Source organism: Prunus dulcis, chromosome 1, assembly GCF_902201215.1.
Source record: "Prunus dulcis chromosome 1, ALMONDv2, whole genome shotgun sequence".
Lineage (NCBI taxonomy): Eukaryota > Viridiplantae > Streptophyta > Magnoliopsida > Rosales > Rosaceae > Prunus > Prunus dulcis.
In genome coordinates, this window is record NC_047650.1 from 21,173,559 (window position 1) to 21,196,436 (window position 22,878).

The 22,878-nt window shown below is 36.9% G+C and overlaps 3 protein-coding genes, 1 non-coding gene and 1 pseudogene across 7 annotated transcripts; 2 read left to right on the forward strand and 3 right to left on the reverse strand.

Annotated features, from left to right (window-relative positions):
- Window positions 1-560: 560 nt before the first annotated feature.
- LOC117615684 (proteasome subunit beta type-5) lies at window positions 561-3,554 on the reverse strand. Its single transcript, XM_034344817.1, has 8 exons — window positions 3,419-3,554; window positions 3,124-3,250; window positions 2,901-3,030; window positions 2,500-2,606; window positions 2,046-2,180; window positions 1,854-1,957; window positions 1,069-1,169; window positions 561-939 (listed from the first exon to the last, which is right to left on the reverse strand). Exons 2-8 carry the CDS (start codon window positions 3,235-3,237, stop codon window positions 812-814), a joined length of 819 nt encoding a protein of 272 aa, XP_034200708.1. The 5' UTR covers window positions 3,238-3,250; window positions 3,419-3,554; the 3' UTR covers window positions 561-811.
- Window positions 3,555-3,721: 167 nt separating this feature from the next.
- Window positions 3,722-3,804, reverse strand: TRNAL-UAA. Its single transcript has one exon. It is a non-coding gene; the product is annotated as a tRNA-Leu (tRNA).
- Window positions 3,805-11,836: 8,032 nt separating this feature from the next.
- On the forward strand, window positions 11,837-17,614 carry LOC117625782 (U-box domain-containing protein 6). 4 transcript variants are annotated; one of them, XM_034357344.1, is made up of 6 exons: window positions 11,837-12,367; window positions 13,082-13,174; window positions 13,738-13,923; window positions 14,122-14,229; window positions 15,101-16,293; window positions 16,614-17,614. In XM_034357344.1, the coding sequence occupies exons 2-6, from the start codon at window positions 13,124-13,126 to the stop codon at window positions 17,404-17,406; spliced, it is 2,331 nt and encodes a 776-aa protein (XP_034213235.1). In that variant the 5' UTR covers window positions 11,837-12,367; window positions 13,082-13,123; the 3' UTR covers window positions 17,407-17,614. The 4 variants fall into 4 exon arrangements, with proteins under 4 accessions (XP_034213235.1, XP_034213243.1, XP_034213251.1 ...); XM_034357352.1 differs by having other exon boundaries at window positions 11,852-12,231; XM_034357360.1 differs by having other exon boundaries at window positions 11,852-12,093.
- Window positions 17,615-17,693: 79 nt separating this feature from the next.
- Window positions 17,694-19,416, reverse strand: LOC117625820 (annotated as a pseudogene).
- Window positions 19,417-20,224: 808 nt separating this feature from the next.
- On the forward strand, window positions 20,225-22,121 carry LOC117625812 (geraniol 8-hydroxylase-like). Its single transcript, XM_034357381.1, has 2 exons — window positions 20,225-21,137; window positions 21,224-22,121. Exons 1-2 carry the CDS (start codon window positions 20,238-20,240, stop codon window positions 21,842-21,844), a joined length of 1,521 nt encoding a protein of 506 aa, XP_034213272.1. The 5' UTR covers window positions 20,225-20,237; the 3' UTR covers window positions 21,845-22,121.
- The last annotated feature ends 757 nt before the right edge of the window (window positions 22,122-22,878 follow it).

Below are 22,878 nucleotides of genomic sequence, written 5' to 3' on the forward strand. Positions count from 1 at the left end.
TCTATACTCTAGCACAAAAAATGAAAACTAAAAACTAAAATTGAAATGGTGATCAAATGAGTCCTTCGGAAATTTGTTCACCAACACGTGAACACATGATTTGTAAACCCTAAATCGGAAATGTAGGCTTGAGATTCAATGTCAAGGAGACAGGATGTTGGAGTGTTTGATATTGTTCTTGGGACTGTTAATGATAGTAATGAGCCGCTTAATTAACTGGAGGCCTTGCAAAATACAGCACTAAACAGTGGTTGCAAAATACAGCACTGAGGAAAGATGCATGTTTATGGCCCCAAAATCCTCCACGAAACTGTTTTAATGTTCAATTGTTAAACAAGTCAAGGAAGTTTAAATCAAAGAAAGAAGCATGCTGCTATGGCCAAACTATTTTAATCCAACTATATGGCACAAGATCCATCATCAAAATAGTAACTTATTTCATTTTACCACCCAATCCCCGTGTCCACTATAAAAAAACAAAACCCCCCTTTACATTTTCTCCCATTGGATTTAGATTAGTATTATAAAATACGAACATGGCAGGAGTATGAGCACCGAGAAAAAATATAACCCAGTTTGACCAGGGTTTAACTAAAATGGAAGGGCATCACCAACAATAGATAAAATGAAATCCACAATGGAAAGATGATGATGATTTTCAGAAAGTTCTATGACATCAAACTTAAAATCCCGATTCTAACAACATATCAACCGAAATAGGTCATGAAATCCTATAGTCTTGCATTTCCATCTGCCATCAGATGCATGAAGGGGGGAACACTTCAAACCCGGTCCAGGTTGCGCAAGATTCTTAGGCCGCAGCTACTTCAACCATTTCCTGTTCAACTGCACCTTCGACTACAGGATAATAGTGATAGTGAAGCTCCCCAACATCGTCACCAGAAAGCTTCTTCCATCCATTTGGTCCCACGTGATAAACTGATTAAAAACACCAGTTAGAAACAAATATAAGTAAAATGTGTATTGTGTACACTGAGTGTGTGTGTGTGTGTGTGTGTGTGTGTGTGTGTGTGTGTGTGTGTGAGAGAGAGAGAGAGAGAGAGTTACCGCTTGCAACTCCACCACTGGCTCCATCACGGAATGTTGCATGATATATAGCCCTTCTAGCCAACTCAGCAGCTTCTTCAACAGACATATCGTACCGGTACCTAGCATAAGCAACTACAGTCAGTCGAATGATGATGCACCAAAATATAAAGGTTTGCAGAAAACAAGCAATGCATCCACACGAATAAAACTCAAAGATACTCAGAATTTGTGGGGAACCAAAAGTCAGAGAAAAACTTCATATATTTGACGCAATAAAGAAAAAGAAGGCCAATTTCAAAAGTTTCTATTAAGGCAAAACAGTATGCCATAATTAAAGTCATAATAAGATAACTTTGATAGATAAAAAGCAGAATAGTTATAAAAACAAAATGCGATTGTGCTGCAACCATCAGAGCAAGGGGGTTCAATCATAATCCAGTTATCCCAAGGATCAATCGAACCTCTAACAGAACCAAAGGAAAAGAATGGCAGGAACATGAGTGAAAAAAATCTTATTCCCATTTTATTAAACTCCCTCACTTATCTTAATCCTATTAATTGTTTTTTCATTTCCCCTTTTTCTTTTCCAGAGACAAGTTCCCATGACATTCAAAGTTTTGAAACGGGCGTTTTTTACACTTTCACTTGCTTGTAATACCTTATCTATAACTAAATCTTATGCACTTGTAATTCATGTGTTCAAGTGTTCAACGCTTAATAAAGGGAAGACACTGCAGAAACAATGGCTCAAAAAATATTGCACCAATTGACAAACAAAAAATTAAAGGAGTGAAAGTACACACCCATCATCGAGAACACCATAAGCATATGGTGAACCAGATCCAACTGAAAACCGCATGCCTTTCAATCTTCCTCCCTCACTGTCCACATAATAAAGTCCAGGACCCTGCACCCAGAAACAGACGCAGATTACATGAGTACAAGTGACTGCAAAACAAAAAAACAATCATGTGATTAGATTTGTATTTCATTACCGTTTCATCCCATCCAGCTATCATGGTCCCAACAGAGAGACCCATGCCACGGTAAGAGTACAGAATGTTTGCCAACAGCTTTGATGCCCCTGTAACTGAAATTCTGCGCTTGTTTGCCAATTCATGCAACCGGCACTGAGTTATTTCAAACAATTGATTGTTAGTAATCCATATAAGGAAAGATACAACAAATAGTAATCTACTTTAACGGTATACTAAGCCAAAATAAAGAGCATAATAATCATGCCCTTAATAGGTTAACACAAATACGATGCCACTACTATGACTCATGATAAAGTTTCTCGAACATATTGGCCTTCCTTGTCCTTGTAAAAACAACATGATAAAAGTACAGAACACCGAAAAAATATATTCACCCCTTCAAAGTTGATCATAGCTGACAATTCTCAAATTGTACACTACAAAATAAGAAAAAAAAAAGTACAAGAACTACCTTAATCCCCAGATTTCTATGCCAAAACTGGCAGTCCGCGGCTCCTCCAGCCATTGTACCAAGCATGTAAGGATTGATTTCAATAATTTTCTTCACAGATTGTGAGGCTGCAAAGATTAGGAAGAAGATTGTAAATGTGAACCCATGTTCCATAGCCAAAGACAAGGTACATGATTAACATTAGCAGATGCATTCTAAGACACCTAAACTAACATGATAAGAATATGCCAGTGCGATGAACAAAGCACTTAATCAAAATCACTCTAAAATGTGAAGAAGCCACATCTTCACAGGTACTACTAAGTTTAAGCATCACTCTCAATTAACACAATAAAAAGTTCATGGGACAAAGCATAGCATTATCACATATTTGCAAACAATTTGAAGTAATAAAATATTACATATATATCCTCCCATGCTAGCTCGAGAATCAGCGGCAACCATGACGCCATCCTTGAAGATAAACGCAAGTGTGGTTGTCCCCTTCGCAGGCTTCACCATTTGAATAGCTTCTTTCTGAAAGCCATCAAACTGAAGCAGGAGAAAAAACTCATAATCAGAAAAATGATACCACACAGTCTAAGAGACACAGGAAGAAAGCATAACATGCACATCACAACTCACATCATTGGTAGTAGGAACCTCGAACGATGGAGCATCTGCAAACCCATCGAGAAACCCACTGCTCGCGCCAACCAGTGGCGCTGCTGATTCAAGACCGCTAGTATCAAGCTTCATATCTCTTAAATTTCTGAGCAGAAAAGCATTGACCAAAGAAGAAAATTAAATCATCAACAGCTTTATGATCATGGTTCCAGATTGAACCCTAGAAATCGAAAGCTGGTTCAAAATGTTCAATTTCATGAACTCTGTAATGAAAATCGACAAAATTGGTACAAACTAGAGCTTGTGAAAATACCTGGACGATTGATAATCACGCAGAGGAAGAGGAAGACGAAGAACGGAGACGAAGATCGAGCAGAGAAAATTAATGGAAGGAATGCTTATTTAGACAGAGTGGGTTTCTTGTGCTCGAGGAAAGTGTTAATAGTGATGGCTAGGAGACTGCTTTGTCGACTTTGATTTTATTTTTGGGCCGAGATGGTAGGCCCAAGTTGGTCAGAAAACTGAAAATAAATTGGGCTTTTGTATTTGGTAAAGAAAATAAATTGCGCATAATTGGTATATTTTAAAAAGAAAAAGCAAAATAAATATGATAATTTGCTGGCTATGGGGTTCGAACCCATGCGCACTTATGTGCAGAAGATCTTAAGTCTTCCCCCTTAACCTCTCGGGCAAACCAGCTGATAGTGAAATCATGTAAACTTTAAATATTTATACAAACAAATAAATAACATATTTTGTTTTATTTTTATTTTTTGTGGGGCATCCAATCATGGGACTCTTTTAATTGTTAGAAGTAAATTTCATGGAGAGAACGTGGACGGTATCGCCACTTTGAATATCACATGCAATCTATGACCCACTAATATATGTGTATATATATTTCCCTTCTATTGAGGGATATCTCAAATAATTTTATTTGAAGGACACTATTTAGGGTTTCTTACGATTTTTTTCTTAAACAATGGAAACAATTTATTTTTTAAGTCTATATTGATAGATCATCCTTGCACAAAATTAGACAAATCGGAAATTAGTTCAATATCCAATTGTGTCTTACAAAATCAATAAACACGATGCTTCAAGAAAGTACTAAAATTTCAATAATTCAATTAAGTGGTCAAATGATATTGGATTCAAGTGATTTTTGTATAGATAATCTTTGAATGAGTATCTACAAAAGAGACAGTTTGGATTAGTAAAATATAATACGGAGTAAGCCCTACAAGGGTATCCTTCAAATAAGCTAATTTGAAAAATCCCTCAATTGAAGCTATATATATAAATTGGTTCCCTATATATGTAATCTAATTGATACAACCCAAATTATTAAAACAGAGTTGGCTAGAACAGCTTTATGCAGTTAACCCGTAAAATTACTTCCATACAAATAATTATTTGATGCAGCAGCTCAAAACTATATAGTATATCTAACAATATAGGCGGCTCCGAGATTTTAGGGGCCGTGTGGCAGAATAGTAATGGGACCTCTGAAAACTAAGTCTTCAACAAAAATCTCAAATTGTATGGGCGATGTCAAAATGGACAGACCAAATTAATACCTTTTAAGACAGGCAGCAATAATTAGGGCAAAAATGAAAGTTCACGCATGTACAGTCGCCTAGCATCAATCACTCAGAGACTAGTTTCAAGAGAAAAACGTCAGGAGGACCACCTCCAATGATGATGTACGTACTACGTATACTGCACACATTCCTGCATTGTTGTGATGATTACTAATTTTCGCATGTTATTCTTGGAATTGCCAAGAATAACCTGCAAGACATGGAAGAGCTTCCAATGCTTAGTTCATACAAAATTTCAACAGATTTTTTGGTTTTGGATTCAAAAAAAAGCAAATGAATTTTACACTTTCTATGCCATATTGTTTCACTTTAAGTTGAAGCCTGTGTATGAACTTTGTGTGCCATATACTTACCTGCTACCCACCTGATGGCTACATGGGTGTAAAAAAATAAAATAAATAAATAAACTCAAATTGTCAACTTGTCAACTTTTTGACTACATCTGGTTGAAGCCACCAGAGTAAACAATCATCACCATATACGGCCACCCAAGGGTGATGAAAAAACTCAAACTGAGGTAAGGGCAAAGGCGGGCAACAAATACAGACATATTAACAGAGGATGATTTGGTCGAAAATGCCCTACTTAAACGTAGTGATCAAGACGTGAACATAGACGGCTACAGCATCAAGGACAACGCACAAGTCATAGTGAACGCATGGCAGATTGGAAGAGACCCCCGAACCTACGACAAGCCGGAGGAGTTCGAGCCCGAACGTTTCTTGAATAGCGCCGTAGATTTTAAAAGGAAACCACTCCCAATACATTCCATTTGGAGCTGGCAGAGGGGTCTGCCCAGGGATTCAGTTTTCCATGGCGCTTAAAGAGATTGCTTTGGCAAATTTGGTGCATAAGTTTGATTGGGAGTTGCCTGGGGGTGCCGGTGGGGAGGACTTAGACATGAACCAATGGCTCGTCCATACACAGAAAATGTCCTCTTAAAGCCATTGCAATTCCATATCATCCTGCAGCTGTATAATAAAATCCTAATTCTTCAACCCAAAAAAAAAAAATTTCTAATTCCGTTGCTTTAAATTAAGGGAGCTGATTTTCAAACTCTCATTTTCTCCACTTACACTCCCTTTTGCTTTTTAATACTTTTAAATCAATTTTATTCTTTCTCTTTCCTATTTTATCCATATCCTACATTAATTTCTTTAAACTCTTCTGCAGCATTTTAAGCATTTTAACAGGATGCGGATACTTGAAACATTTTAACCACTATAATTTGATCATCCAAGCCTTGAACTTTGTGAGCGATCCAATAAATGTAGTTTTGGGTATGAGCGATCCAATTAGCACACCCCCTTACGGGCCTCTTTAATTGTTGAAGTAGTTTTCATGGGGAGAACGTGCCACACACTTTGAACATCACATGCAATCCATGACCCACTAATTTATTTGATACAACCAAATTATCACAAATATTTTCCTCAAACTTATAGCATGGACCTGCAATATTATCCAACTCCACGGACCAAATTAATGAGAGCTTTCATTTCTTATACATTCGTATGCCCGAACATAGTCACATTTTGAACTAATTTGTACCAAAACCAAAGACAGCCCCATTAAATGCCTTTTAAGACGGGCAACAAAGAAATAATAATTAGGGCAAAAATTGAAAGATTCGGATCTTCTATTCTGATTTTCTCTGTCATGATCTGCTTTACTTTCACTGTAATGCTGCCACATTATTAAAAAAAAACAATCCAAAAGTAGAGAATATAGCACGTGTATTTTAAAAATAAATAACATATATTTTATATATTTTTGACACAAAGGAAAGGCAATAAACATCGTTCTCTCCAATCAAATTGAAGCAAGGTTATATTTTTTTGGGTTGAATTAAGAGTAAATTGAATTTTTGTTTCAAGATAATGTGTCAACTTTTAAATTCCTTAGATTAAATTTTAATGAGGTGGCGTATGGAAAACAAAAGTAAAGCATATCATGACAGAGAAAATTAGAGCAGAGAATCTGAATTCAAAATTGAAAGTTCACATATATAGTCGTCAAGGGTATTTTTGTTCATTATTTTAACCCAATGTATATTATCACCATCATTCTCAAAACTTACACGTATCCATAGACATAACGCTTCCACAAATTCAAAACAAAGAATTAACTATAATTATGCTCATGAACACGTATCAAGTATTGAGTAAAAATATTCCCCATAATCGCCTAACATCAATCATAGCATGCATAGACTGGGTTCAAAAGAAAGTGAACGTAGTCAACCCAATATCCGTTTAGTTTGGTTGGACCACCCCCAATGATGATGTGCTACAGACATGCATGGTTGTGATGATTCATAATAATTATTCTCTTAAGTCTCCTTACGAGGATGTAATAAATTCCACTTCTTCTAACCTACTTATCATTATCATGTTTTTTCCAAGTGGCATTTGCCGACATGTTTTTTATTTTATTTTATTTTATTCTTTTGTGGTAAATATCACGAGTTGTCCTATATTCGAAGAATGGGATTAATCCTGGTTCATAGTTTGAATTTTCTTTGGCTATAAGGTATTTCCAACAGGTTTTAAGCCTCCACCGTTGATGCATCAGAAAACTCGCCAACTCGAGATATCAACTTACCAACCGCACACACTTTGTGGTTTATTTTTAAATTTTTTCACTTTCGGCAATTGTTCTTTTACCTCTTTAAGGTAAACACACAGCTTTAAAATCATGATTATCCATAGCCTTTCAAAAATGAAAACAATATTTGGTCAAAGTGTGAGTGAAGAGAAGAAAAGCTAATCACTTTCCGCGCCACTTTAGAATTTGTTTAATTTTAATAAATTCTAAAATTGACTTTGAGATGCGACATTTTTGTTGCTATTCATTCACATCCCCGGAAGCAAGGAGATTGGTTTTAGGCTTTCCGCTTGGGTCGTCGTCATTGGTCAACAGTTTTGGCCCCACCTTTTTGATCGCTTGGTCCATTTTGCACCAACCTTTTTCTGCCTTATTTGACTCATAATTCTTCAGTATTTTCCTCCATTTTCTTTATAAAAATTTATTTTCTGCTATTAAAATATTTAGCTCACCCCAAAAAAAGGTTTTTATTGGAAATTTGGACAATTGCTTGGCACGTCTAATTTAAGTTGCATTTGACTGAGATTATGTGACTAAGAAGAGGTTCAAATCTTAATAGGTGTCATAATATCTGATAAACAACTCTCATTAGAGATATCATTAATTAGCAGGTAAAAACATAAATTCCCAACTCGATTCTTCAACTGACCTCTTTTCTTTTTTAATTTTGAGTGTTGCCCAACTCAAGCGATACTATGTTTAATCCTAAAAATGACATACACACTATGAATTTGTAGTTTAATTGATTAAAAATAATTTTTTTTTAATGAAAAAAAGTTTAGGGGGTAGAGAAGGCTATCTCATTCCAAATTCAAGGCACATCAAAGCTTCTTTAAAGACTTACAAAGAGGATCTTATCTTCTTTTTTGATTTTACAAATTACCCAAAAAAAAAATTGTCAACAACAAAACTTAAATTTAAGCCGGATAATTAAGAAAATAATCTTTACCAACTCAAACAACTCTCTTTCGCATAGAGTAAAAATATTCACTCATACATCGAAACTCTGAGTCTACAACTTCATTGGTTGGATCTGCACAGAAATGGACGATATATTAAACATGCACATGCACTAGTTTCAAACTGGCTATGATTATATAAACCCTTTTGGCATTTGGCATTACATGATGCCCAATTGACTGTGGCGAATCTGGACAAGTTGCTTCCAAACATCCAAAAATTCAAAACTTTGGATTTTCCCTGAAAAATCAAGCCATGCGACTACCAGCGTTCTGCCATGAGCAGAAATTGCGCAAACTATAATTATTGTCATGCAAAATGTCGCCACGTGTAATTTGCGCAAATCATTGACATGATGTACCTGTAAGTACTTCCCACATTAGTTTTTTCATCGCCATGAAACAAGATATTTTGTTTTATTTATTTATATATATATATACTTATAATTATAAATACACATAGAGAAAATAAATAGATCATTGCACTAATTTTTCAACATGTATATATACATACTAATCTCTCTACATGCGCTTCTGCATTTGTAAGAGGTTTTTTTTTATAAAAAATTTAAATTTATTTTAGAATTAAAAAAATAATAGGTAATTTTTTTTTTTTGGGGTCAGAATCGAGTTTCATTAAATAGAAGGTCAAAGCTATATTACATCAAAATGAAATGGATAATGGGTTGTTGTGTTCCATAAAAATAGGATTCATTATTTGATTTTTCTTTTAAATTTAATTTTTCTAATATGAAAAAGTGTGAATTTACCATATTATCCTCATTTAGGACCAGTTTAGCATTGCTGTGCTGTGAAAATAATTGCTATCAAATTTACTATGAGAAAAATCAGTTGTGAGATAAAGCAGTTTTCCGTTTGTAAACTTTTTGTTAAAAGTGTTGTTGGTACTAATTTCCACATAATCAGAAATTGATTGCCTCATAATCATTAAACTCAGCGCCTCTTTGAAATTGATTTCTACATAATCAGAAAATGAAAGTACCTCATTAGCTGTTTTCCCTTATAGCTTTCTCTCACAATAATTTTTAACAATAAATGATTTTTCCATAGTTTATCAAAAGGACTGGGCTTTCCAAAAATTTTTAAAAATCACTTATCACCCCAAATAAGCAATGCCAAACTGGCACTTAATTAATAATTTTAGTTTTTAATGTTTGAATTAGCTAATGATATTTTCTGATATTTTAAATGTTTCACAATTATCTATTTTTTACTGATATAGATATACTAATACCGTATTACAAGGAATTCGTTGCTCCTTTTGAAGATCTTTGTATGCTAATTTATGTTTTAATTGGTTAATATATACGTATAATATATAATTATGAACACACCTCAATAAGTTTGGTGTGATTTTCTAATTGGTCTAGATTGGTATGATTTTCTAATTGGTTTTCGTATCACAAAATCAATAAGTTTGACTTCTAAGATAGTGATATTTTGACAGAAAAGGTTCTAAAGGTGTCATATTGATGTTGACATGTAAACGTGACATCCTCTAATTTTTCTTCCCTTATCTTTTTATTTATAAATAACCAATATTTGAAGAGTGAAAATCGATCTTGGAATCTCATATTTAAAGATAATTGTTCTTAATCAAGTAAGTTACAAAATTATATAATAAAAATAAAAAATTTTGATTTTAAAAAATGATTACATATTCGAAACTATCTGGGAAGAAATAAATTAGTATTTTTTAAAACTGGGTAAATATCAAAATATTGATAATTCTGTAGACATATACATGGTAAGTTCATATGATGAAAGCGCGGTAAATTTTAACATTTTAACCAATCGCATCCTCTAGTTAATGCATTTTAACCACCGGTTGGGGGAACAACAACAGCTGAATCCGTGATCTACGGATCTACGCGAGGTGTAAAACAGATTGGAGGAAGAGACTGTTAAATGGGTGGTGAAAAACAGCACCACGTGGAGCGATGCTGAGCCAACGTTTTTATAATCACACAGAACTGAGGATTTCTGTTCCCCTACTCCCGCTTGGAGACATCCGCTGCAAATGGAATCAGTTTGAATATGGATTGACGTAACTACCCTTCTCGTTTACTCATTTTCCCCACCCCTAATTTAGTAGGTTATTGTTATATTTATATTATACAGGTCAATCTTGAAGAACTAAAAAAAAATGTCAATTGGCCAACGGAGGATATAGCCAATTGGAAAAAATGTCTTCACTTGCAAGTGAGTGGTCGAAGATTCGAATCTTCATGACACATTGATATGATGTGTGAAAAATCTTTTTTCTTATAGTTTAGACTATCACTTATATTAAAAAAAATTTATCATTTTGAATTTCAAGATATATAGATAATAGTGATCCTAGTAATTATTATCATTTATTTATATTTTTGGAATTTGAGGGACCATATAAATAATTCACAACTTTTGGAAGTGACACAGTCAATCTAATACTAATGTGGCTATTCCTTCCTACACTTTTCCAAAAGAAAAAGAAATAACAAAGAAAATGTCATTCTTGGTAGTTGTCACTAGCCATGATATGATGCAATAGTATACTTTTTTTTTTCCCCTCTTCTTCTTCCTTAAAAAAAGTCGGATGAATGAAAGCCATGTGAATTTTCATTAATTGGTTAGATACAATATTTTGTGAGTAAGAGAAATAATTAGGTAATCTCAAAATTTGCACAATCAATAAGTTATCCTCTCAAGATCGAGAGAGGTCATAAGTTTGAATATCTTGTTTCTCATTAATTAAAAAAGGTCATGCACAAATAAGTTTGTATTATCATATGAAAAAGATACTACTATTGTGTATTATTGATTGTGAAAAGTACATGATCATAAATTTGCCGGTGCATATAATTGCCCCACTTTCTATTATTGCTGCACATGAAATTGCCCAATACTCTTTTAATGATCTCCTTGAATATGGTTGTTAGCTACAAGGTGAGGTGTTTGACAACATGCCTCAAGAGGTTGAGACATGGTAGAGAGTCAAATCTAACTAAGTAAACTAGCGTGCCGGCTTATCTTTGTCTTTAAAAAGAAAAATTCAAAGATGTATAAATTTGAAGAAAAATAAAACGAGGCTAATAATATTTATTGATCTAAAAAAAGATGTTATTGCATGTATACGTATATTGCTTTCATTAAAGTATTGATATGATATATGGCAACGGATTAGATTATAAAAGGATGTAACTAACTTTGGTCACAAAATATATGCATAATATTAATATAAATGTTATTGGAATGTCATAGAAATGCAATAGGAAATTAGGAACCAATAGTACCCGAGAGGAGTGAGTGCTTGTGCTGTACGAGTCACTCTACACCAGAATTTTCAATTGACATGGCAATTTCGTCATTCGCGCACATTTATGACAGATCTGCAAACCGACAAACGAGGAGGTCGGCAACTGTCGGCCGGTGAACGAGGGAGACAAAAGCGGCGAAAATAAAAAAAAATAATGCAGACATTAACAAATAAAAAAATCTAAAAAATCCGAAAAAAGAAAAGAAAAAAAAATATCTCCCAAAACTCTCCGAAGTCTCGAATTATTTTATTATTTCAATTATTTCCAATATTCCCTACTATTTACGCCCACCCGCTCAGAATAACCAAAAATCCAATATATCTCCCTCCCGAAGAACTCCGAGAAATTCGGTTTCTCTATTTGATTCCACAGGCCTAAGTGTAATGAAATGGCAATGTACAGATCATCGAAGAAACCCTAATTTTCTCTTTGGTTACTGGGAATATCCTAAATGCTCTTTTATGAAGCCTCCTTAGTTAGTTTGGTTTTGGTTTTTTGGTACGCGCCCAGCTCCAAACCCTAGCTGCTTATCTCCCGTCAAAGACTCGGTTTTTTTTTTAGGCACATTGAGCTGTAAATTTCCAATTTGTCATCCGAAATTCCGTGTTTTGTGTGCTTCTGTTCCGCATCTGAATAGTAAGCAATTGGCGCGTTGTGGCTGTAACTTCATTTTTAGAGCTTACTCGCTTCTATAATTGCGGGGTTCTCACATTTCTTATCTCTGTGCTCGGAGGTTTGGAAATTTTGATTGGCCATGTTGATTTCCGGGAAGGTCATTTTCGATTTTGCTATGCCTTTTTTATTTGGGGTCTTGTCTGAAAGTTGGAGTTTTTGCGAAATGGGTGAAATGTCCCAATCAATCTGTGTGTTTTGCTAATCGACATTCTTCTCTCAGATTTTGTATCTTTGGCCATTGAATGAAATGTCTAAATCAATTTTTTTTCTTTTTGATTTTGTTTTTGGAAAATATTTTTCATTCTTCTGAAGATACTATATTGTCTGAATCAATCTTTTTGGGTTTTTCCATTTTGTTTTTTTAAGGCCTTATCCTCGTTTTTTCTTGTCAAATTTCCAATCCTCTGTCTGGTTTCTGAGAAAGTGAGTGTTCCAAATATGGGATTTACTTAATAAATATTCCAATCCCAAGGAATGAATGAGTGGGGATATTACAATTAATTGACTCAGTGGAGGCTTCTTCTCTATTGCCACTTTTTTGATTTTTCACTCAATCATTGAAAACCTGGAAAAATGAAGTACAAGTTAGATGCTTATGCTTATTTCTGTTTTCGTTTAATCCTCAGTTTCCAAAGAAATCCAACAGTGCACTGTGTTGTTTTCACTGCCATGCCTTTTTTGTCGATGCAGCCAAAATCTAAACCTAGTTGTAGAATTTTGGCTTATTTATGTTTAATGCTCTAGACATTTAATGAGAAGCTTCCTTTATGCCTTTGCTAATTCTGTTTTACTGTCTTTTTCGGCAATGCAGATGTATGAACTTTTATCATAGTTATCAAAGTGTGCTTGAATCATGGATATTACTGAGGTTGAAGAAAGCTTATTTGCTGCCAGCGATGCCAAGGTATGAATGAGATATGGGTGGCAATACATTTAATGACTGGTATTGTGTGTGTTTTTTTTTTTTTTAAAAAAAAAAATATTTCAAACTCAACATAACTTTGATTTTTTCAACATTTATATTTGCTAACTTCCTATGTGTTTCCTGAAATTACGTGTGTGAACTGTTAATCCCCCCAGTTCCTGGACTATATAGGTAATGCTAATTAGGAATTGTTAGTTAACTTAAGACAGTTATTTTAGTTAATGGGTTTTTCTTACATATACTTCGGGTCTATGCCATTCCTCGGGAGGGTGTAGTTGCATCTATCAAACTTATTAATTCGGTTATAAGATTGGTAAAAATTTGGAATCAGAGAAGTTTGAAGTCATCGTGGGAGGTGAGAATTTGGTCGTGTGTTTATATACATATAGGTAGTTGTGTATATTCTTTTCTAAGCTGGCTTGCATATTCTTTTTGGAAAATTTACCAGCATGGATCCCCCATTTATAACCTTTTGAAAGTCTGCATTCTGTCATATGGTTGTATCAGTGTATATAATTGATCACCTTTGTTTCCTTCTGCAGTTGCATGGAGAACTGTGCAAGGAACTCTCTGCGATTTATTGCAGAGTAATGGCAATTTTTCCTTCTTTGGAAGCAGCTCGACCTAGGAGCAAATCGGGCATCCAAGCTTTATGTTCATTGCATGTGGCACTTGAAAAGGCTAAGAATGTTCTTCAGCATTGCTCCGAATGTAGTAAACTTTACTTGGTAGGTTTTTCCTCAATATTGCGTTGGTAATTTATTCAGTAGATGTTACTCCCATTCCCAGAAGTGTCAAATAGACTTTCCCCTTCTACCATAGAGGAATAGATTTCTCGTTTGTTGTTTTAATTTGTTTCCATTCTTGATGAGGTTGTGAATTAGTATATTGTGTGTATAATGGAGAACTTACTTTTTATCATTCAGGCTATAACTGGGGATTCTGTGCTCTCGAAATTTGAGAAGGCAAGATGTGCTCTCATGGATAGTCTTAGGCGTGTTGAAGATATTGTTCCACAATCTATTGGTTGTCAGGTAATTATTTTTTGGGGTGGTCAGTGGTAATTTCAGTTGAATGCTTTTTATATCATAATTCATTATTGTGCATGCCCTGGTGAAGATAGTTTCCACAACTTTGCTCTTAGCGAGTAGACGCAAGCACGGAGTTACCGTTATACTTATACATCTAGTTGTGATTGTTGAGTCAACTTGATAGGGTCTTGGAATATCATGACTTGGCATTTGAGGTCCATGAATCGCTTTTCTGGGTTCTGACCTTTTAACAAAGTCTTAAACTCCAAACGGCCTCATTTTTGAAATGCATAATAGGAAATTTACTTTGATTGCTGAAAGTCTGACCAGTAATTTTCAGTAGAAGGTTACCATGAATCCAAATGGTCCACCAAAGGGTTGAGGTATTATTAATATGGTTTGTTTCTTCCCCATATTCTAACCTAGGAATTTACTGGAAGTTTTCTCTATTATTCAGTGTGGTTCTTATGTGGTCATTCACTATTTTCCTGTGTTGGTTGTCATGGACCTCATGGTTCATCCATTCATGACCTACTAGAGGTTGAAGTCTAATCTGATTGCATGTGGTTCCCTCCAATGAAACTTGGTCATGTCCAGACTTTTGTTATCTTGGGCGAACTGGTTTAGTGCTGCACAATTGTATAACCCATTTACTGGTCCTGGTGCATGCCTATATTTGTTAATTTGGTGCTTTGCAATACAAGGCATCTTTCTTTCCATATAACTTTATGTTTTCTTAATAGAAATTGTTTGAAATTAACTGGTGATGCTTTAATTCCTTGGTGATCATGTCTTGTGGTTTTCTCTTGCTATTACTCTTCTGTATGTCACTTATATGTGTTCTTAACATCATTTAGTGTTGAACTTGTTTCAGATTGAAGAGATTGTTAGTGAACTTGAGGGTACTGTCTTCTCACTTGATCCATCAGAGAAGCAAGTTGGTGATGAAATAATTGCACTCCTCCAACAAGGGAGAAAGTTTGACAACTGTAATGACAATAATGAGCTGGAATCTTTTCATCAGGCTGCTATCAAACTTGGTATTACCTCTTCAAGGGCAGCTCTTACTGAGAGAAGAGCTCTAAAGAAACTCATCCAAAGAGCCCGTGCTGAGGAAGACAAGCGGAAAGAATCAATTGTGGCTTATCTATTACATCTCATGAGAAAATACTCCAAGTTGTTTAGAAGTGAAATCTCAGATGACAATGATTCACAGGGTTCTGCACCTTGTTCTCCCACTATTCAGGGTTCAATTGAGGATGCTGCGCCTGGGGACAATGGTCAAGCATTTGACCGACAGCTGTCAAAACTTAGTTCTTTTAATTTCAAGAGTTCTTTTAATTCCAAGCCAAACAATCGGAGGTCAGGTCAGATGCCTCTTCCACCTGAAGAGTTGAGGTGTCCTATATCACTGCAGCTTATGTATGATCCGGTCATCATTGCTTCTGGTCAGACCTATGAAAGGATTTGCATTGAGAAATGGTTCAGCGATGGGCATAATACCTGCCCAAAGACTAAACAGAAGCTGTCTCATCTTTCTTTAACTCCCAATTACTGTGTCAAGGGTCTCATTGCTAGTTGGTGCGAACAGAATGGAATTTCTGTTCCTGATGGTCCCCCGGAGTCTCTTGACCTCAACTATTGGAGGCTTGCGTTGTCTGAGTCTGAGTCCACTAATTCAAAATCTATGGGTAGTGTTGGCTCTTGCAAGTTGAAAGGTGTCAAGGTGGTTCCTTTAGAGGAGAGTGCCACGATAGATGAAGCTGTTGGGAATGAAACAGAAGACGTGTCTCCGGTGGAGGAACAGTCTGAGCTTGATGCTTTTGAAAGTTACCAGGGTCTTTTAACTGTCTTAAATGAAGGTGCAGACTTCAGGAAGAAGTGCAAGGTCGTGGAGCAATTAAGGTTCTTGCTGAAGGATGATGAGGAGGCCAGGATGTATATGGGTGCTAATGGGTTTGTTGAAGCACTTCTATGCTTTCTGAAATCAGCAGTGCGTGAAGCAAATGTTTTAGCTCAGGAAAGTGGAGCCATGGCTCTCTTCAATCTTGCTGTCAATAATAACAGGTATAGTTCAATAAAATTTCCAGATTTTATAAGAATCAGATGTGACCACAGGCTTTGTTTGATAATATTTTAATTTTGAATTAAATTGCGATTATGTGGTCTGCTAAATGTCTGAAAAAGGTCAGAGGTCTATTAAGCATCAAAATATGGCTCACTAATGTTAAGAAATTTTCTGGGAAATGGGTGCAACATAGCGATTAATTTTTATGTGTTGATATTTCCATTGCATCACGGGTTGAGAGGATAATGTGTTGTCTCTCAGCTCTTATTCTTGGACTAAAAACTTGGAAATTTATCGATTCTTTATTTTTTTCCTTCAGAAACAAAGAAACGATGTTAGCATCAGGAGTAATTTCATTGCTAGAGGAAATGATCTCCAATCCCAGTTCTCATGGACCTGCGACAGCCCTCTATCTGAATCTCTCCTGCCTTGAAGAAGCCAAGCACATAGTTGGCACAAGCCCTGCTGTCCCTTTCTTAACCCAGCTCCTTCAAGCCAATGTTGAAATCCAATGCAAGCTGGATGGCCTCCATGCCCTATACAATCTTTCTGGCATTCCATCAAATATTCCAAATCTACTTTCAGCTGGTATTATCAGTGGTCTCCAAACCCTTCTTGCGAACTCTGGTGGCCTTACATGGACAGAAAAATGTACAGCTGTTTTGATAAATTTGGCTTCGAGTAGCTCTGCAAGAGATGAAATGATATCAAATTCGGGTCTTATCAGTGCGCTAGCAACAATTTTGGAGGCTGATGAACCCATTGAGCAGGAGCAAGCTGTCTCATGTCTCTTTTTGTTGTGTAATGGGAATGATAAATGCAGTCAGATGGTCCTAAAAGAAGGGGTGATACCTGCATTGGTGTCGATTTCTGTGAATGGTACATCAAGAGGAAAAGAGAAGGCTCAAAAGCTTTTAATGCTATTTCGTGAGCAGAGACAAAGAGACCAACCACCTGCAGAGGCGGAGGTGCATTTGTCTGTTGAAAATAGCGACAAGCCAATGTCTGTTCCAGAATCAAAGCCACTATGCAAATCCGTCTCAAGAAGAAAGATGAGCAAACCTTTTAGGTTTTTGTGGAAGAGCAAGAGCTATTCTGTTTACCAGTGTTAAGTCCCACGGTGCTGTAAATTTCTGTTGTATCATCTTTTCATTTCCTTTGTTCTCTTCTTATGGGCATTCCTAGTTCTTTTTTATTCTCTTTTCTCAAAAAGCAGAATGTACAGGCCCCAGTAATCTATGGATTTTGGTTTACTTTTCTCTCAGGTAGGAATACATGTATTATGTTTATCATAATTCAAGTGGTTAGGTTTAGTATAAAGCTCTTCTACTATTTTTATCATACTTGCTTGGTGGTTCATATTAAGTGCTCATAGGGACTGAGACCATACGAAAGATATGGAAAAGTTGTAGTCTGCAATATGTTTTCACGAAATCAGAACATAAATTATTTGAAGGAAAGGGAATTTCTCAAGTTATTCAACTGAAGGTGGAGATTATTTTCCATTTCTCTATATTTAGCTCCTTGTTTTCCAGGCATTATTTCTCTTGTTCATTGACTTCTTTTGTTTCTTCAACATTGACTCCTGCATTACAGTCAACCTTTTTCTTGTTCTTGAGGAATGCAACAAGTCCTCCAAGCACCGTATCGGTGTCTTCACTTTTCATGAGTTCTTCCGCAATCTCTGCGGGAGTCACCTCCACCTCCCTAATGGATGCTTCAATTTCGTCAAAGAAACCGTGAGTTTTTATTCCGAGGTAGTTTGAAGCAAGGATCTTGAATCCCCCTGGTGTGCAGGACATGTGAATGTGCATATCCATGCGGCCTGGTCTCAACAATGCAGGATCTAGTTTGTCCTTGTAGTTGGTTGTAAACACGATTATCCTCTCATCTCCACAGCCTGACCATAACCCATCAATGAAATTCAGCAACCCAGATAGAGCTAACTGTAAAAAGGAGAGCTTAATTAATATAAAATCAGTCAGAAAATTACTTGCATGAAAAACTTGTTGCTCTTGGTCCTTACCTGGCTGTCATGGGGGTTGCCTCCTCCAAATTCTCTGTCCTTCAATTCAATGCTACAATCAAGATCCTCAATTACCAGTATTGATCGGTTTGCAGTGGAGACTAACAGCCTCCTGAGCTCGGAGTTGCTATGCAGATGCGTAAGCTCCAAGTCATAGATGTCAAACTTGAGGTAATTAGCCATGGCTGCAATCAAGCTAGACTTCCCTGTACCAGGAGGGCCATACAACAAGTACCCACGTTTCCATAAAACTCTTTTCGCCTCACGAACCTGTCCAAGTCATCAATCAACTCCTCCTTAAGCTTTGGATCCATTGCCAATGTGTCAAAAGTAGATGGATGATCAAAGATGACTGATCCCCAGGGACCTGCATTTTACTCTTCATTAAAGTTCCCCAGAGCATGAAGCTTAACCACTTTTCTTTCTTCTTGTATGGCGTTTGACCTGTCTACAACATATGGCAGATAAGTGCTCAACACCTTCTCTCTGTATGTCTTTTGGAAGCTGAGCTGAATTGGCCTGTGCTCAGACACTTCTGTTGAGGAAGAATAGTATTCATAGTCATGATGTGTGCTCTTGGTCTCAGTACAACAGAATTCCCATCTCAACTTGATTCCTTCGAATTCATCGATAAGCTTTTCGCCTCTGTTGATGGTAACAGAGAAGTTGTTCTGGCTTGGAGCCTTGGAAACCTTAAGCTGTTCAATTGAAGGGGTGATCCTTGTGCTTAAGTAGATTGCTGAGGCTTGGTAAATCTCATTGACAGAGAGGCCACTGTGTTCATCAATGATAAGAGTCATTTGAGAGTTGGGAAGAATACCCAAAAGGCCTCCAATTGTGGCCAGGATTTTGTCTTGGAGTTTTTGGGGAATGAACTGGCTGGTTATGGTCTGGACCTCATTGATCACTGTCCTCAGCAGCATTGCTCCTGCAGCGAAGGTGGTGTAGGTTGATAGGACTGATGTTGTTGAAGGCCTGCTTGCTAGAGAAAACATCTTCAATTGTGAAATAATTGTGAGGGAATTGTAATGAGGAGGAGGCTTTTTGTGATTGTTGGCTTGTTGAGTTGAGTTGGAAATTAAGGTAACACACAATGGGAAATCTAGCTTCCACTTGAAGCTGTTTGAGTAGATATATTAGCAAGCTTTCCCCTAACTTTTCAAACCTGGTCAATGTTCCAGATGAGAGGAACAAGCTTCTCAAGCAATTTTCAAAAGGAAATTACGTCTTTCATTTATTTATTGTATGTATCTGGCCAAAGCCCCAATCTTTCTCAATGGGAACAGCCCAATTAGTTATGAATAGACTCTTGTTTTTTCAAAGAATGAAGCACAAGAATTCCAACCGGGTTAACCTGTTTTTGGGTCCTGAAGAACAAACGCCCAAATGAAACAAACTCTTGGTTCAATGGGCTTATACAAACCGTCACTAACCTAGTGATCCGAAGCTAGTCAAAACTTTTTTTTATTGGAATAAATTCATGACAACGATTTTTTATTATTTTAAAATTATTATTATTATTTATTTACAGTAGGCGTATGCCTAGGAAAGACGAGGCTACTACTAGTCCCTCCAAATTCCAAGAGGAGTAGTGTCGTAGTTTGGCCACGACGAAAATGGTACAATCTGAGTGGCCAATTGAATTAATCTCATTGTTAGTGACTGCATTGGCCTTTATATACAACAAATAGCTGCCTAATTAATCGACAAACAAAAAAATTAAATTAAAATAGCTGCCTAATTCACACTAGTTGAGGCAATTATCCATTGCCTTGTTGACACGTGCCTAACAGCAAACAATAATTCCTATAGAACTGAGTGGAACTTGACAAAAATATAACAAGACACTTTTTCACCCGGTTGGTAGGTGTTTCTATAAATAGTTGGCCATCAAGTAGAGAGAGAGAGAGAGAGAGAATGGATTTCTTGAGTTTTTGTATGGTCCTCTTAATCAGTCTTTTCTTTGTGTTCTTGTTCTCAATTCAAGCCCTCAGAAGCAAAGCCAACCTCAAAAGGCATCTTCTTCCACCTGGACCTAAGCCACTTCCTTTCATTGGCAATCTCCTAGAGCTTGGAAACAAACCCCATCTCGATTTCACCAAGCTTTCTCAAATCTATGGCCCCATTATAACTCTGCAACTCGGCCAAGTAACAACGGTGGTTGTTTCTTCGTCAAACACAGCCAAACAAGTCCTCCAAACCCATGACCAATTCTTGTCCAACCGAACCGTGCCAGATGCAATCCAAGCCAGTGACCTTCGCGGAGACAGCCTGCCCTGGATACCAACTTCACCCAAATGGAGAAGCCTTCGAAAAATATGCAACTCTCACTTGTTCGCCCCCAAAATCCTCGACGCCAACCAACCCAGCCGCCGCATGAAAGTGCAAGAGCTCATATCTGATGTCAATGAAAGCTTGGTCAAAGGTGAGGCGGTAGATATTGGAAGGGCCGCTTTCAAAACGACGCTGAATCTGCTATCGGGTACTATCTTCTCTGTGGATTTGGCTGACGCAAGTAGCGAGATGGCTAGAGAGTTCAAGGAGACTGTGTGGGGTTCGATGGAAGAGGCAGGGAAGCCAAACTGGGCAGACTTTTTCCCTGTTCTTAAGAAAATTGACCCCCAGGGAATTAGGCGGCGCATGATCAAACATGTCCGGAAGATAGAACAGGTCTTTGACCGCATCATTAGCCAAAGATTGGAATCTAGAAAAGCCCATGATTATGTCACAACCAATGATATGTTGGATACTCTTTTGAACATCAGTGAAGTGAACAGTGAGGACATGGACATGACCAAACTTCAACATCTGCTTCTGGTTAGTTGTTTTTTTGTTTGTTTTGTTTTTAATTGCTTGTTACAATTTGTTATACCATTAATTTTGTTGACTTATTATGTGAATAGATTCTATTTACTGCGGGCACAGATACAACCTCAGCCACGTTGGAATGGGCAATGGCTGAGCTGCTACGCAACCCTGAAAAGCTGTCAAAAGCTCAACAAGAGCTGGAGAAAATCATTGGCAAAGGAAAACCAATAGAGGAAGTAGACATTGCTCGGCTTCCTTATTTCCAAGCAATAATCAAGGAGACCTTTCGGCTGCACCCAGCAACTCCATTGCTTCTCCCTCGAAAAGCCGATGCAGATGTTGAAATTTGCGGGTATATTGTACCCAAGGGTGCACAAGTGTTTGTGAATGCATGGGCCATCGGCAGAGACCCCAGCATTTGGGACAACCCAAGCTCATTTGTGCCTGAGAGGTTCTTGGGATTGGATGACCAAATTGATGTTATCGGGAAAAACTTTGAGCTTATCCCATTTGGTGCTGGGAGGAGAATATGTCCTGGCTTGTCATGGACGATGCGAATTCTGCCCTTGATGTTAGGTTCACTCATTAACTCTTTTGAATGGAAGCTTGAAGATGGGGTTTCACCAGAGACCTTGAATATGGAAGAGAAGTTTGGCCTCACCTTGCAGATGGCTCACCCTCTTAGAGCTGTGCCAAAGTCATTTTGTGAAATTTAATGGAGTTTATATTGTTGGATTTTATGCAAGAATTGGAGAAGAGAATAATGATAGATGGTGACATATATTTGTGATAGACTCTGTAATTTGTGTTTCCCATGTACCTCGATTGTGTTTCCTAGGTACTTAGAATTGTGGACTGCCTTGGCTTTAGGGAGGCTTGTCTCCCGCCTTGCATTATGGATCTTGTCTCCCTTGTTTGTATCTGTACTCGGTATTCTATAAATATAATGAAATCCCACAACTCAACTAACCAAGTGTGTGGCTTTGCTCATAATCTTTCAAATAACAAGTACTTGGGTTTCAGATATTTTTATGATATTTGATAACTTAGTTAAGAGTTTTTTTTTTTTTTTCTCCTCTCTTTGATACATATAAATTAGTTGTGTAGTATACTCTTTGCACACACACCAATCTTTACCACCTAAAGTAAAAGCTGGTAATATCCAAGCCTACAAATAGCTAGCCTTAGAGCAAGTCCAACGGGCCAGTCGAGCCGGAGGCTAGGGGGAAATTTTTTTTTTTTTTCGTTCCAGCGGCCAGTCCAAGCTCGGGAGGTTTGTGGGTCCCACCAATTCGGGCCAGTCCGAAGGTGAGTTCAGCCCGCGCTGAAGCCCACGGGCGCTGACGTCAGTGAGTGTGTTCAAATTTTTTTTACCGTTGGCGCGTGTCGGGCCCCCAGCCTTCCGATCAGCATACCAGAATCCAATCCAACGCTGGCATTTTTTGGGCAATAAAATTATGAAAAAAAATCGAAATTTATTTTTAAAAATTCTAAAAAATTCAAAATTTTTTTTTCTTCTATAAATACCTATCAATACCCTTCACTTTCAACACCAATCCTCATACATTTCATTATACTTATACTATTATTCACTATTTACTCAACATTTTTCTCTTTTTCACCTTGTATTTTGATTTCATATTTTTATGGCTTCTTCTATCGAAACCGAAGGGGCTTGGAGGACCATGGAAGATGTTTCCTTGTGTGAGGCTTGGCTCCAAATTTGTCATTGTCCCGTGTCCGGCAATGA

Bases quoted from the DNA above. Each gene is read 5' to 3' on its own strand.
- LOC117615684 (XM_034344817.1), bottom strand. From the start codon at position 3,237: ATGAAGCTTGATACTAGCGGTCTTGAATCAGCAGCGCCACTGGTTGGC. The intron at 3,031-3,123 runs GTGAGTTGTGAT...CTCCTGCTTCAG, and splicing joins AGGTTCCTACTACCAATGAT to TTTGATGGCTTTCAGAAAGA. The intron at 940-1,068 runs GTAACTCTCTCT...GTTTTTAATCAG, and splicing joins CAGTGGTGGAGTTGCAAGCG to TTTATCACGTGGGACCAAAT.
- LOC117625782 (XM_034357344.1), top strand. From the start codon at position 13,124: ATGGATATTACTGAGGTTGAAGAAAGCTTATTTGCTGCCAGCGATGCC. The intron at 13,175-13,737 runs GTATGAATGAGA...TTCCTTCTGCAG, and splicing joins TTGCTGCCAGCGATGCCAAG to TTGCATGGAGAACTGTGCAA. The intron at 14,230-15,100 runs GTAATTATTTTT...AACTTGTTTCAG, and splicing joins CACAATCTATTGGTTGTCAG to ATTGAAGAGATTGTTAGTGA.
- LOC117625812 (XM_034357381.1), top strand. From the start codon at position 20,238: ATGGATTTCTTGAGTTTTTGTATGGTCCTCTTAATCAGTCTTTTCTTT. The intron at 21,138-21,223 runs GTTAGTTGTTTT...TTATGTGAATAG, and splicing joins AACTTCAACATCTGCTTCTG to ATTCTATTTACTGCGGGCAC.